Genomic DNA, 15,228 nt, shown 5'->3' with positions numbered 1-15,228 from the left:
GTTAATAGTGGGATATTAAAATCACCTCATAAAATATGCTGTCCTGATCTTTCCTATATTATTCCATGAATTGTCTCAGTTGCCTTACCAGATGATTGGAAAACTGCAAATGGGGTTCCCGTTTTCAAAAGTGGGGGCAAATTGTACGAATCTAAAAACACCTTTCCTATATTTCCTATATTTTTCCATGAATGGTCTCAGTTGCCTTACCAGATGATTGGAAAACTGCAAATGTGGTTCCCGTTATCAAAAGTGGGGGCAAAATGTACGAATCTAAAAACACTTTTCCTATATTTCCTATATTTTTTCATGAATTGTCTCAGTTGCCTTACCAGATGATTGGAAAACTGCTAATGTGGCTCCTGTTTTCAAAAGTGGGGACAAAACAAAATTCAGAAACTATAGTCGAACATCCCTCAGCAGTGTTCCCTGCAAAGCAATAGAACTATAGAATAGAATTATTTACTCCTACTTGATGGCTCATCTCCAAGAAAACAATTTTTTCTGCCCAACACAGCATGGTTTCAGAAGGGGACAGGTATCGTGTCGTATCAGATTGTATGCTGATGATTGTTGTCTTTACCGTGAAATTAATGGCTCGCATGATATGGTACATTTAAAAAGTGACCTTGACTCCATATTACTGTGGTGCAAAACGTGGAACATGACACTTAATTTTACCAAATGCAAAGTTGTCCAGTTTACTAACAAACGTCATGTTCTGCATAGTACATACTCTCTCGAGCGCGAAAATCGGTCGATAGAACAAAGCTATAAGTACTAAGGTGTTTTGTTTAAAAGTGACTTCTCCTGGAATGAGCATATAGACTACGTTGAAGCTAAGGCTGGCCGTGTACTTAACTTCTTTGAACAGAATTTCAAGCAAGCACCTGCTAGAATAAAAGAAACACTTTACTTTTCAAACGTGCGCACAATATTAGAATACGGATGCTCCGTATGGGACCCTGCCACAAAAATATGTATTGCCGAATTAGAGCACGTACAAAAGCGTGCAGCGTGATTTGTCTCCGCAAATTTTAATTTCACCCAAAGCTCATCTGATATAATAATCAATCTGAGCTGCTCCCATCTCCAAGAAAGAAGGAAATACATCAGCCTAAAGCTATTCCATAAAATTTATTCAGGTGCAACACTTATAAGGAAAGGAACATATATACTTGATCCTACCTATAGATCCTCCAGAATAGATCACTCATTAAAAGTTCGTGAATATAAGTGTCAAATCAACATACTCAAATATGCGTTTTTCCCAAAAACAGTTCATGATTGGGATGGTTTGCCGGAGCACATTGTGTCAGTGCCGTCCTCTAGTTTTGACGGTACTCTTGCCGAATTTTTGTTTACTTAGTGTGTAAAATTTTCTTCGTGTGCTTTGTGCACACAACCGTTGTTTTTGTGTTCAGTTCTTGTATATCCGTTGTTTTGAACATTTTTTTCTTGTTTGAATTCGTTGTGTATCTTGCGTTATCTTTTGAACGTAGCGTTACATATTTTTGTTGCAGAACTCTGCTACCGGTACTATTTTTCTGTTTTCCTCCTACAGTAAAGTCTGTTTCAGGGCGCTGTAGGTATCTGAATAAATAAATAAATGTTCTACACCAGCGTTCGGAGCCCTGTATACCCCACCGATGTATAGAGTGTGATTATTCAATTTCGCTTTAATCCATACAGCCTGAATATCACCTGGTACTTTTAAAGTGCAAAAAACGATGTTATTCTTGACCGGAAGAGCCACGCCTCCGCCTCATCCATCTCGATCCCTCCTAACCAGCGCGTAACCAAGTGGTGCGATTTCACTATCGGGTATACTTTTACGCAACCAAGTTTCCGTAATTACGGCAATGTTAGGTTCATGATCAATAACTAGAGCGAGCTTCAAGCAAGTGCGCTTTGTTTAAAATGCTTCTCACATATACAATGATGATTTTGAAGCGAACATGTTGACCCTGCACGCGTTGATTATCACTTGTCCCTGAATCACTTCCCAGCTTGCCCCTTTCCTCACGCTCTTCATTCCAGCTGTACAGAGTGTTGTTGACCTTCAATTATTAAAAATAAGCTTTACCTTCTCTCCTGCCTTCTTTCCTCGCTTGGCGAGCTCATAGATTCTTTTCTTATTTTCTGTAATCCGTATCCTTTTTTTAGGGCACTTTCTGCATAACTTTCCTTTTATCCCCATGATCAGCCACCCTCAGGATGACTGGTCGAGTTTTACCGGGAAGTAAGTTGCCTAACCTGTGAATTCTTTCAATAGAAGTTACATTCACGTTTAGAGTAGCGCTAAAAATTTCAACTCTTACTTTGCTTACAGGAATTTCCTCTTTTTCTTTGCCGCCATCTTCTGTTATTCCTCTAATAATAAGGTTATTTAGTCATCAGCGATTATCTAAATCATCCACATGTTGGCCTAGACTAGATGTTTCAACACTGCGTTCAGCTACGATTGTTTTAAGAGTTGCAAGCCTGTTCCGGGTTTCGTGTAATCTTTGTACCTTAGTTTCAATAAGAAGAACATCATGTAATCGCAGCGCTTGCAGCCAAGGACACACAGAGGACACACACAATTGCGCAGTCCTTGTCTGCCAGCGCTGCTATTCTTGAGCCGCAGTAAGCTTAGAGAAAATTTCCCTCTAATTGTGGAGCAATTCCTTGCACATATATTCCGTTATTGGTTCTGGATTATTCTACACATCGACAGAGACTCAACAGGCCTGCAATGGAAAAACATTCGCATATACAGTAAATGATAACTCGTGGACACGGCAGCACTATAAGACCAAGAACCTCGCTATGAAAGCCATTTTTTTTTGGCCACTAACCCGCATGAACAGCGGAACGTCAGGCGACATTGTCACGGCGGTGCCGCTGTGTCCACTCGTGCTGGTAGGCGACAGTCCCGCTTTTATAGCATGCAGCTGCTGATCCATTATGGGCATACGTTCTGACTTCTTCGTGCCTCCGGATGATGAGCTGAAGATGCTGTCCACGTGTCGTGGATCCCGGGTACCGGTGCCCTCGGCAAACTGCCTGGAAACACCGCCCACGCAGAAGTGTGCGGTAGGCACGCATCGTAGCGAAGCATGGTTCGTCCGGCGTCGAATTATTCCGTTACGTATCCAGCAATAAAACTAAGGCACGCGCAGAAAACCTGCGTGAGCTGCAGAACGTCACGCGACATTGTCACGGCGGTACCGCCGTGTCCACTTAGTTCGGAAATTTTAGTAGTAAACGTTTGCGAGGCACTTTGTCGAAGGCTTTAGCGAGGTCCAGAAATATTGCGCCTGTTTGAACGTTGGAAATAAGATTCATCAGATCATGAACGAAAATGGCTAATTGAGTTTTGTACGGATTTTACGAAATCCGTACTGAGAGTGAGAGAGAAAATGGTTGTAACCAAGGAGGTTCATTCTGTGAGAATAAATGATATGTTTCTACCCCTAGAGGCAGAAAAGTGGAGACTAATGAAAATGGTTCAGCTTAAGTTAAGAACAACGCAGCGAGCCATGGAAAGAAAAATTATACGTTAAGAGACCGGTAGCGGGCAGAGTGGGTGAGGGAACAAACGAGGGTTAATGACATCCTAGTCGAAATCAAGACGACGAAATGGGCTTCGGCAGGGCATGTAATGCGAAGGCAAGACAACCGGTGGTCTTTAGGGGTAACGGAGTGTATTCGAAGTGAAAGTAAGCGTAGCAGGGGGTGGCAGAAGGGTAGGTGGGCGGATGAGATTAGGAAGTTTTCAGGCATGGGGTGGGTGCAGCTGGCAAAGAATAGGATTAGCGGAGAGGCGTTGAAGAGGCCTTTGCCCTGTAGTGGGTGCAGTCAGGCTGATGATGACGATGTTCAAATGACATGTTCCATGCAAGGTACATTAGTCAAGGAAGTAGGTCGGTAGTTAAGAGGTGCTTCTTTGTTACCTAATTTGAAGACTGGTACTACCTTACCCACTTCCAATCGCTGGGTGTGCTGCCTGTGAAATGTGATTGTGCGAAGTGTAATGATAAGAGTGCTGAGGAAACGTGCCGAGTATTTGTTTAAGAACTTGATAGTGATTTCGTCAGCACCTGTTGAAGTTGATAGCTTCCTATTTCGACAATACAGGTGATTCCACCTGCAGAAAAAGTGTTCGCAGGCGTCTGAGATATCGGTTTGGTAGTTTCGGTAGGTGTGGCGGAGTGTCGTGTCAGTTTCTTTAGTGAAAACTGATGAGACTGACTCAGTCTGCCTTCCTAACTACCATCCTACCTGCCTGCCTGCTAAGTTTGCTACCTACGTGCCTGCTCACCTATTTACCTATCTCTCTACCTTCCTACCTACCTACTTACTTACCTACCTCTCAAACTGCCTACCTACCTACATGCCTACCTACCTATATTGATCACCTACATGCCTGCCTACCTACATTGGTATCCACCTTCCTAACTACCTACCACCAGCCTCTACCTGTTTACCTAAACACTTACCTACTTGTTTGACTTCTTACCCATCTGCTTAGCTAGCTACCTACCTACATATCTGCCTACTTCCTATCTACTTTCCTATGCATAGGAAGGTGGGTAAGTCTGTTTAACATACCTGGCAGGCTGGCTATTGTAATGGGCTCCAAATTTTTAATAATATCCATGGAGCGTCGACCGCTCGTCGCAGCTGCGTCTGCTGCACGGAGAAGCGTCGCCTGCTAGGCTGTTATGCGAACAAGCCGTGCACCTCATCGCTATCGTGCAGCGGACACATGTTATGTCGACATGATTTCACCCGGCTCCCCCATACACTGCAGAGTCTTACAATGAAACAAGCGCACAGTTGTAGTTGTTGCCAATAAAAAATAATCCCTACGCTCGCGCGCGTGTTCTGTGCGATGTCGCTGCACGCGTTCTAATTATTCCCTGGTCCACCACTGCGGCAAGCATCGTAGCCTATGTGTCTCTACAGGATGGTAACCCTTACAAATTTAAAATTTTGTGATTTACTGTGCTAGCGCGTAACTCGAGCACGTGTAAATGCTTTGGTTAGAAAACTCGGCCCTTTCACCTATTTAATGAACTTTCATTTAAGGCGCAATCCACGCTGCTGAAAAACAATCCGATGTTCTTCAGTACTATTCAATGAAAACAGCACCGCGCTACAGTCGCTACTTATTCAAGTATTGAATATTTACTTTTTCATCGGCTTTTAGATCATCCCGCATTTTTGGTTGAAGAAATGGCTACACTGACGAGCTATTCCTGACGCACTCACTTCTGTGACGGTTCGCTTGCCTGTTTTGTGCTAATCAGTGAACGTAGTACTTGGACCTACTGCTTGAAAATCTTCTTTTAACAGGGCAGAAAATTTTTTCCCAGTTGGCCTTTACGGCTATTGGCACGAATGCGGCCAGCTTTGTTGAAAATGACTGAACTCGGGTGTAGCTTTTTGTTAAATGTTAGCTCGTGCGCGCACCGCTTACTGGCACTCAATTGTGACGTATTTTGTGAGCTGAGAGGGGCTGACTTCAATGAACTTCCCTTCTTTGCAGGTGTACTTCATATTGGTCGTTCTGTCGCACTACCAGAATATGAAGAATTCGTCTCGTCAAGTATCAGTTGTGATAAAAATGTGAGCTGTTTATGGGAATAAATATATCGTACTGCCTCTCCCTTGGATGTTCACTCACCGCTCTAAATGGTGCTCCCTCAGAATATTGTTAAAACAGACTGCTGTACGCCCAAGAAAAAATTCCTGATGGCCTAGCTCTGTTAGGCCAGGATATTCGTAGCGAAAGCGCGGCGACTTCTGGATCGGAAGAGTTTATATATGAGACCCGTGCATTCACTTGATGCACCTTTAATCATGCTTAAACATTTATCCGTCGTTGCGGAGTGGTAGCGTCTCCGCCTCAAACGCATAAGGCTTTGTTCGATTGCCAGTCTCGGCACAGGTCTTTTTTTATTCCGTCAGTGTGCGGGGGGTTTCAGTGGCTCCCATAGATTTATTTATTTATTTATTTCCAAATACTGCAGGCAGCAGTTCTGCCCAGGCAGGAGAGGGTTACAAAAGGTAAGTTTGCAAGGAACGCTCAAAGGTGTTAATGTTAGCACATTCAACAATCGAAGCAGGCAGCGATCCATTGTTCTATTGTGCATGGGAAAAAAGATTTTTGGAACTGCTCAGTCCTGGCATTGCATGGCCTTATCACTTTTGTGTGTTTAAGCCTGGATGATCTTTGCGGTGCAGAAAGTAAATACGTGTCACGTGGCAATCCTGTTTTCTTATGATATAGTAAGTGCAAAGATTTTAACCTGGCAATCTGTCTGCGCATCTGGAGCGGCTCCAACTTATGCTGCCTCGGCATATTAGTAACGGAAGAACGTTTCCGGTAATCGGATGAGGTGAATCTGGCTGAATGACGTCAGATGCGCTCCACCTGCTCGATATTTAAGATTGGTAGTAATTGTCAGGCCTAGGTATTTAATGGATGTGACTGTACATATGCATTGATCTCCAATTTTGTAAACATATGCCGCCCCCAAATACGTTGGTTAGCGGTTAAGCGCGTAAGAGCGGGTAAGGGCGGCTCCCCGGCGAGGCGCCCGGTGTGATGTCATGCCAGATGGCGCGGCATCCGCCCATCTGCGGCGGTGGCTAGGCAACGGCTCAAGGTCTGTCACTGTGCCTCCTCAGAGCACCACCACAACGAAATCGCAAGTTTGTGGCCAGTGTAGCTTTCGCTACAGAGCATTCATGAACGATTGATCCTAACACGCATGCATTCGGCACCCATTTCGTGAGCGCTTTGACACGTGGCAGTGCAGTCACGCAAACTGGCACGTGCGCCAAGAGTTTGTGGCGCCCTCTCGCGCAGCGGCGTGAACCACAGCGAGAGAGGCACGGCCGGTCTTGAGGTGAGCGCGCGCTCTTTCGTACAGCCTCCGTAATGAGCGCACGGACAATGGGGTCTCGTCTATGCGAGCCGCGCTCTCCGCCGCCGCTTGGGGCGCGGTGACCCTACCGCTCTTTTTTTCAAGCAAGGAAATGGATTAAGCAGTCATTGCCGGGACTAATGTACGCGGGTGATATAGTTTGGTTTGGTTTATCGGGGTTTAACGTCCCAAAGCGACTCAGGCTATGAGGGATGCCGTAGTGAAGGGCTCCGAGAATTTCGACCACCTGGGGTTCTTTAACGTGCACTGACATCGCACAGTACACGGGCCTCTTGAATTTCGCCTCCATCGAAATTCTACCGCCGCGGCCGGGATCGAACCCACGTTTTTCGGGCCAGCAGCCGAGCGCCATAACCATTCAGCCACCGAGGCGGCTTAGATGATATAGTGCTAATTGCTTAAAACATTGAAGATTTGCAGAAGTTGAGACAATTGGGGTACAGATGGAGATAGATTACATTTCAAGTTCAGTAAGAAAAATTCTGCAGTCATGGTATTTAATGATGAGGGCGGCGAGCATATAATACAGGAGTTCACGCTTAAAGTAGTGGATGAGTACAAGTATCTTGGGGTCTGGATAAATAACGCTGCTGAGTATCCGACACAGCATGAAAAATATGTAATGAATAAAGCTAGTAGGAATGCAGCTGTCAAGAAAAATAGCGCACTGTGGAATTACAATAGGTATGAAGTAGTAAGAGGAGTCTGGAAAGGGGTGATGGTTCCTAGCCTGACTTTCGGCAATGCGGTCCTGTGCATGAGACCAGATGTTGAAGGAACGTTAAAAAAATCAAATAACGCTGCATATGGAGGCTAGCTTTGGGAGCACATGGCAATACGCCAAATCAGAGGGTACAGGGTGATATGGGAGGGGCGTCGTTCGACAGCAGAGAAGCTAGCAGTAAGATAGCATTTGTGGAGCGATTGAGAAAAATGGGGGAATATCGATGGGCTAGGACAGTTTTCAGATACCTGTACATAGGAAATGTTGACACGAAATGGAGAAAGCGAACTAGAAAATTGACAAGCAAATATTTTGACAGCAGTAGGGGGGCAATTCAGCAATTATCGGTTAAGAAAAAGGTTAAAGAAACAGAGAGAGCTCTGTAGAAAACAGGGATGCTGACGAAATCGACACTGGGAACATACAGGATCTTTAAGCAGGAAATCGGCAAAGAAAATATCTATGATAATTGTAGGGGAAACTCTTTGTTGTTTGAGGCCAGGAAAGCAGTTTTGCGAAGACATATAGAGTCAGGTACCACGAAATAGACACGTTGTGCGTTGCGTGCGGAGAGGAGGAAACGGCTGAACACTTGATACTTTTCTGTAAAGAGCTGCACCTTGCCGTGAGAGCAGCGGGGCTGATTTATTCAAAGGACTGGGGTTTAAGGATAGTGAAGGAAAAGTATAGATCTTAAGCGGGTAGAACTAACCAAGCGAAGGTTATCTGATTGGTGGCTAAAATCAAGACAAGAGTAAAATTGCCCAAGTCAAGGCTAGGTGGCTTGAACCACCGCCCGATTAAAAGGGTTGAGCCTCATCCATCCATCCATCCACCCATACATCCGTCCGTCCGTCCGTCTGTCCATCCATCCATCCGTCCGTCCGTCCGTCCGTCTGTCCGTCCGTCCGTCCGTCCGTCCATCCATCCATCCATACATCCGTCCGTCCGTCCGTCCGTCCGTCAAACACATGTCAGCGCTTGTGTTTGTCTTCTGTCGCCCATGCGTTTTTTGCGCTCCCTATTTTCTTCTTCTGTGACGTATATCACCTTTCCACAACATTCCAAAACCGGACATACAGCATTCAAAAGTCTTTATAAAAAACGGCCGTGGCTTAGCTTGGTTAAGCCTGGTGATTGCGAAGCAATAGTGTGTTATTCTCGGATCAGCTGGTAGTATGGCTGGTGGTAGTGTTGGGTTATGCTAGTGTTACGGCTTACAGTGAATCATCTAAGAGGAAGTCATCCGTCGAATCCGTGTATGCCGACAAACATTTCCCTCACCAGCGTGCCTATTACAAAATCTTCCAGTATCGATTGGCCGACGGTGCGGTAACACTCCATTTCGGGCAAACTCATTATTTCTTCCTTTGCTTCTGCTGTTTCCACAGAGGAGGTTGCACGTTGTCGCCAAGCTACATACTGGGCACGCCGCTTAGAAAGTCGTTCTTCTCGTTCTTCTTCCGTCTCTGTAGCTCGCTGATGCTTCCTCTTTGCATTCTGCCGAGCTGCCTTGTTCGTAGGCACCATCGTAACATCTGGCTGTATGACTGCCTTGGCGAGAGGAGCGGAGCTGTTTTATACAGCTGGTGTGACGTCACTCTGACCGTGGCGCCCCTGGTGAGAGGAGCGGGAGTTAGGCCGCCGTTGGTGGCTACCGCCTCGCCTCGCGACGGCGTGAGATGGGGCCCCGTTTTTACACAGCTGGTGTGACGTCACTCTAGGTCACGTGATGTGACGTCACGCAGCGAGGTCACGCTAAAGGTCAAAGGTGCCTACCACCGCCTCGCCACGGAACGGGCTGAATTGCGACCTAAAGTAGTATTGCTTCGCAATAAAATTAACAATACTCTTAGTGCTGAAAGGAAACTGGTTCCATTCAGTTATTGTTCGGGGAAAATAAGAATATTTGTACAAGTTTGTTCTCGCACGATACGGTGTTGAAGACTGGGCGTGACGATGTCTCGTTAATCGCGTCACTAGCGGTTTTAACTAAGGGTCCGGGCTCAGTGAAATTTAATTTTAATCGCAAAAGCTTTCTTCGTGTTTCCAGTGTCTGTGTGCTATTAACATTCATTAAAGTTGTAGGGGAATCAGTAGTGCAGAATTTAGAAAAAGAATGGCCAGGCTTAGCTTGGTTAAGCCAAGAATGTGTTGCATATTGCGCGGTCTTTTTTTTTTTTGAGGGCGAAGTATTGCTTGGCGGCACTCGATTTTCTCGGCCCGCTGAAGCTTTCGCTTTGTGCTCTGTCGAACTGCTTCACCCGTGGGCGGCATCTGGCCGTAAGACTGTCCCGGCGAAGGAGCGCAGCTCTTTTATACATATGCCGTGACGTCAATCATAGCGCAGCGCCCCTAGCGGGAGGAGCGGGAGTCAGGTGGTGGCTGCGGCCGCGCGCGAACGCGCCAGTTGGGGTCCAGATGATGATGATAAACCTTTATTTGCTATCAGAATGGAGGCCCCCTACTCCCTACCTCCGGCACGCAGGCCGAGGGGCAGGGGCCGGGACCTCCGCGACTAGAGACAGGCAAGGAGCTTCTGACTCCTCGCGGCAGCTATCGCCAGATGGACCGCTTTCTTCTGCACGACGGGGTCCGTGCTTTGCAGAAGGGTTTCCCAGGCCTCTCTACTGTCTATGTTCTCTCGGAACCCTGGAGAATCCGCACATTCCCAAATCACATGGTCGAGGGTCCCCCTCTCCCCACACTTCCTACACTTATCATCAATATCCTCATCTTTTAAGACATGTGATGCCCACACTGGGTGTATGAAATTTTTTGCCTGTAGTCTCCTCAAAGCCGTAGCCTCTGTGTTAGTGAGCTCTTTGTCCGGGGGAGGAAAGAGTCTCCTGTTTAGTTTGTAATTTCCCACTATTTCTGTGTAATTTATCAGTCTCTCGTCCAGTTCCTTGCTATCGGGCGGTCCTGCCGCGGCTCGGAAGTAGAGATCTCGAGCCAGGGCGTTTGCCGCCTCGTTTCCTGGAACTGCCTCGTGGGCTGGTGTCCAAACGAGACTAATATTTCTATTTATTCTGCGTCCCTCTAGGATTCGCAGTGCTTCCTGAGTTATTCTGCCTCGGGCATAATTTTGGATAGCAGTCTTGCTATCGCTAATTATGTATTGTGCCTCCGTTCCCACGCAAGCGAGCGCTATTGCAACTTCTTCAGCCGACTCTGGATTTCGACTGCGTATGGTTGCGGAAGAGACAGCTGTACCCCGGCCACTAACGACCGTTGCCACCGCTGCTCCGTTTCCCGCTAGCCGCATCTGTGTAGGCCACTGCTTTCTCATTCATTTCGCCGAAGCGTTTGGTGAGCGCCTCAGCTCTCTTTCCCCTCCTTGCTTTGTTAAATGTAGGGTGCATGTTTCTGGGTAATGGATCTACCCTGATCTTTTCTCTGATGTCCCTTGGGATGTCCCGCTTTACTAGAATACCCCTGTCCGTCTGGAGTCTTACCATGCTTAGAATCGCCCTTCCTGTGTTTGATTGGCTTAATCTGTCTTGCTGCGCCGTTCTCGTGGCTTCAGCAATCTCTCTCCATGTATTGTGAATACCCATGTCTAGGAGTCTTTCAGTGGAGGTGCTTATGGGCAGGCCTAGGACCCGTTTGTAGCATCCCCTTATGATCGTGTCTAGTTTATCCCGTTCTGAGGCGCGGATCTTCAAGTAGGGTGTATCATAGCTTATCCGGCTGATAACGTATGCTTGCACCAACTTGATCAAGCTTTTCTCTCTGAGCCATCGTCCTTTGAGTGCTATTCTTCTAAATATCCCTATGGCTTGCGCCGCATATCCCTCGAGCTTCTTCAGGGTTCCCCGTTGTATCCGTCGCTCTGAATATGCAGTCCTAATATTCTAATTCTATCCACCATCGGCACGGGTTGTCCTCCGACCGTGATGTTGGAGTTGTTACTCTGTTTGAGTCTCAAGTGCCTAGGATTATACACCAGAAGCGCGGATTTCTCTGGTGCTTTTCCTCCGTGACGTCACGCGCCGGCGCAGCGCCCCTAGCGGGAGGAGCGGGAGTCAGGTGGTGGCTGCGGCCACGCGCGACCGCGTGAGTTGGGGCCCAGCTTTTCCTCCGTGACTTCACGCGCCGGCGCAGCGCCCCTAGCGGGAGGAGCGGGAGTCAGGTGGTGGCTGCGACCGCGCGAGTTGGGGCCCAGCTTTTCCTCCGGCTGTCGTGACGTCACGTCACGTGGTTGCACTAAAGGTCAATGGTGGCTGCCTGGCCGCGCCCAAGGGCTGAACTGAGTGATTGCAATATGCAACGCATAAAAATAAAGCGAACGGCTTTCCGCTCTATCATTTCTAACGCATGGATATTAGTTTAGTGAAAAGATCCCACACTGTACAGGCATATTCTAATTTTGGTCTAATGATTGATGTATAAGCTAAAAGCATATTTGCGGAAGGGGCTCGTTTTAATTTATATCTAAGAAAACACAGTTTACAGAAGGATGATGCACACATGCTAGAAACGTGAGCATTTCAACTTAAGGTATTGGTTATTGTTACACCAAGGTACTGGTACTGCGTTACTTCTGATAGGCACCGTGATGATAGGCGGTACTGATAAGATAGACAGTGTTTTTTGTTAGGTATTCTCATGAAAACTGTTTTTTCAGCATTTAGTTTCATATCCTGTGTGCAAAACCAATTGTTAATCCTGTTGAGGTTAGAGTTAAGCACTGCTTGGTCCTCTGGAGTTTTAATTTCTGTGAATAAAACGCGGTCTCCGCGAACAGCCTAATTTGAACTGCTTCTGTGATAACGTTAACAATATCGTTTATATAGATAAGAAGTAATAACTGGCCAAGGACGCTTCACTGAGGGACTCCAGATGTTACCGGGAGGAAGCGCGAGGAGTGACCACCAACACAAATTGGGTTCTGTCAGTGAGGTATGCAGTAATCCATTTGATTAATCAAAAAGTAAGACCGGAGAATTTGAGTTTACAAATTGGTTTGTTATGTGAAACAAGATCAAACGCTTTCGTAACATCAAAAAAAATTCATCTACATGGCCTGATCTATCGAGGATTCCTGCGTAGCTGTGCACAACTGAAGTTAATTGAGTCACAGTTGAGTAACCTTTCCTAAAACCATGCTAAACTGGAGTTAGAAAACCTTTGTTATTTAGAAATTCAGTTACTTAATTCGCAATGATGTGTTCTAACATTTCACAACAAGATGATAGCAATGAAATGGGACGATAATTCTGGAGGAAGTTGAGTTTCCTTTTTTGAGCACAGGGATTATACGAGCCACTCGCCAGCCAGAAGGAAGGTTTGCCGACGAAATGGACGCTCGGAAAATAACGACTAAGAACATTGATAACATTTCAGCGTAACGGTGCAGGAATACATTGCGGATGTTATCTGATCCTGGAGACGAACGTAGTTTTCAAGTTCAGCAGCATTGCACAGACACCAGGCAAAGACACTAAGTTGTTTTGTTGGTGGAGGACATCGCTTTGCGCATGTCTGACTGGAATGAAAAAAACACTCTGGAAATATTCATTGAAGTTCTTTTGTTGGTGGAGGACATCGCTTTGCGCATGTCTGACTGGAATGAAAAAAAAACACTGGGAATATTCATTAAAATGATTCGCGATGACTTGCTTGTGATGAATGATAGCACCGCCATGAAGTATTTGATTTACTGGCTTTCCCTTTTTGGATAAATGCCTCCAAAATTTATCAGGATTATTCTTTATAAAGTTAGGCATAGTAACCCGAAAATAGTGCCGCTTGGCTCTGCTCACAGCTTGAATAAAAGTCGACCTGCCTTGTGGAATCGGCTCATCACCTAAAAACAGGCACCCCATCCGTCACAAGGAACTGAGAGAGAAACGGGCCAACGCTCCTGACACAAGTTTCAAAAACTAACGTGGTCTATTTTGATGCCGCAGAGTATGTCAACGGCGGAATGGTCCCAGCTCTAGCCAGCGCAGAAGCTCAGCTTACAGCGATTAGCAGAGAATCTGCCATAACACTTGCATTTGCAAGAACGCCAGGTTCTGTTGATGAACTTGGCCAGAGTGAGAATTGTTCCCGAGGCGAAAAGAATCCTGCAGACCAGCAGGGATAGCAGACAAATTGAAGTATTCTAGGCACATGCGCCAGCATGCCTGGCTGGGAACGAGGCGGCCCACCTATTAGCTCGAGGACTTTCCGAGCTGGTGGGCTCGCGAGCGCTTCACGGGGCGCGACCGCTTAGTGCGTTACAGGGGAGGGGGAAAGGTTAACCGGACACACACCGTGTGTCTCGTCGTCCTTTCGTCCGTCGTCTGCCAGCGCTTCAGTGTTCACAATGTCAAACCAACTCGCCCAGAGCAACACACCCTTCTCGGGTAGGAAAAGTCAGCAAGTGTTCGGCCTGAAGCAGGCCAAAAGTTTTCAAGGAGCAGAGTAGTGCCTTGACGGCCTTCATCGCCAACGGTCGCCGCGGTCAGTGGACGAGAATCTTGATTTCCTTCGAGTGCTGTAATCGCTGTAAGTGGACCACACCTCAGCCTTGACCGGCCAGTCCCTGCGCGGTCAATGCTCCTATCTACGTCCCTCCATCACATTGTTACTATGGTGAGTTGACTGCTTGTGTCGTGGTGTATCACCTCTTTTGTCACCACTACCTCCAGTGCTCATCAGTGAAGGCCTACCTGCCAAGTTACCAAGTGGCCCACTTTGTGTATGTTTGCCCCTGTTACCGGACCCCGACACCTTCCTCCACTCGCATCCCCTTCCCAGGCTCTCAGCAATGATCCCCGCAGAGGGAAGCAGAAGAGCCACTCCCCACCATTGCGAAGCCACTTTGTGCTTGGATCTAGACGCTCCAGCGCACGGCAGAGATACTCCCTTTCGGCACTGTAGGCAGGGCACTCACACAATGTAGGCTGTAGACTCTTAGTAATGTCCTGGTTAACATCATGGATATAAAAACCCACTCCGGTGGTTAAGCGGGCTCTAAGTATACTTAGAGCCCCGCTTAGAAGCGGCTACGAGCAAGGCACTATGCGTCCCAACGCAGCGCTACATGTCGCGCGTATTGTAAGCGGCCGTTCTGTCAACCCCAGCCCTTCTCCCCTGGAGAAAGAACGGGGCATAATTAGGCAATCCCTGGCGTGATAAACGCTTTGTTCTTCGGCAACGTGGACGGCAACGTGGAAGCAAGGCGCCGCACGGGCGGCCGAAATCTGGCTGCGCGATCGGCCCGACACGCTTTCGGTTTCTCTTCCGGGCGACTGTCTTGCTTTTTTTTTTTTTCATTTTACGCAGAACTAGAAGGTCGCCGAGGCAACCCCTGCCCTGGCTGAGCTCTCTTTCCCTCTTTCAAGTTCCTGCGAGCGCAAAGAGAATACACGTTGCCTGCTCATCGCAACGCAGCCAATATTAACAAGCCGTGATCGCTGCAGCCGCTTTGTTGTGTTCCTCTCTCGACGTCTAAAGGATGTTGTGTGGCACGTAGAATGTCAAAGGAAAGTGAGACCCGACGACGCTTTCTAACTGTTGTGTTCTCCGGCAAAAGTGCTCGCATCCTGAAGAGCCCTCGACGGCACAGAC

At 47.1% G+C, this 15,228-nt stretch overlaps 1 protein-coding gene across 5 annotated transcripts in view; it reads left to right on the top strand.

The window, feature by feature from the left end:
* LOC144119452 (uncharacterized) overlaps positions 1 to 5,656 on the top strand; it is an 816,664-nt gene extending 811,008 nt beyond the window's left edge. For 3 of the 5 annotated variants that reach the window (XR_013312371.1, XM_077652062.1, XM_077652058.1), the window contains one exon: positions 5,537 to 5,652. Coding sequence is in view for 2 of the 5 variants with exons in the window: in XM_077652055.1 (XP_077508181.1) it covers positions 5,537 to 5,620 (84 nt within the window). In the remaining 3 variants the exon portion in view is untranslated. Of the gene's footprint in view, positions 1 to 5,536 lie in introns of all 5 variants that reach the window. The other 2 variants (XM_077652055.1, XM_077652060.1) reach the window with 2 other exon arrangements.
* Positions 5,657 to 15,228: the final 9,572 nt, after the last annotated feature.

Source organism: Amblyomma americanum, chromosome 2 (genome assembly GCF_052857255.1).
Source record: "Amblyomma americanum isolate KBUSLIRL-KWMA chromosome 2, ASM5285725v1, whole genome shotgun sequence".
NCBI classification, from domain to species: domain Eukaryota; kingdom Metazoa; phylum Arthropoda; class Arachnida; order Ixodida; family Ixodidae; genus Amblyomma; species Amblyomma americanum.
This window is presented reverse-complemented; position numbering and strand designations above follow the sequence as displayed.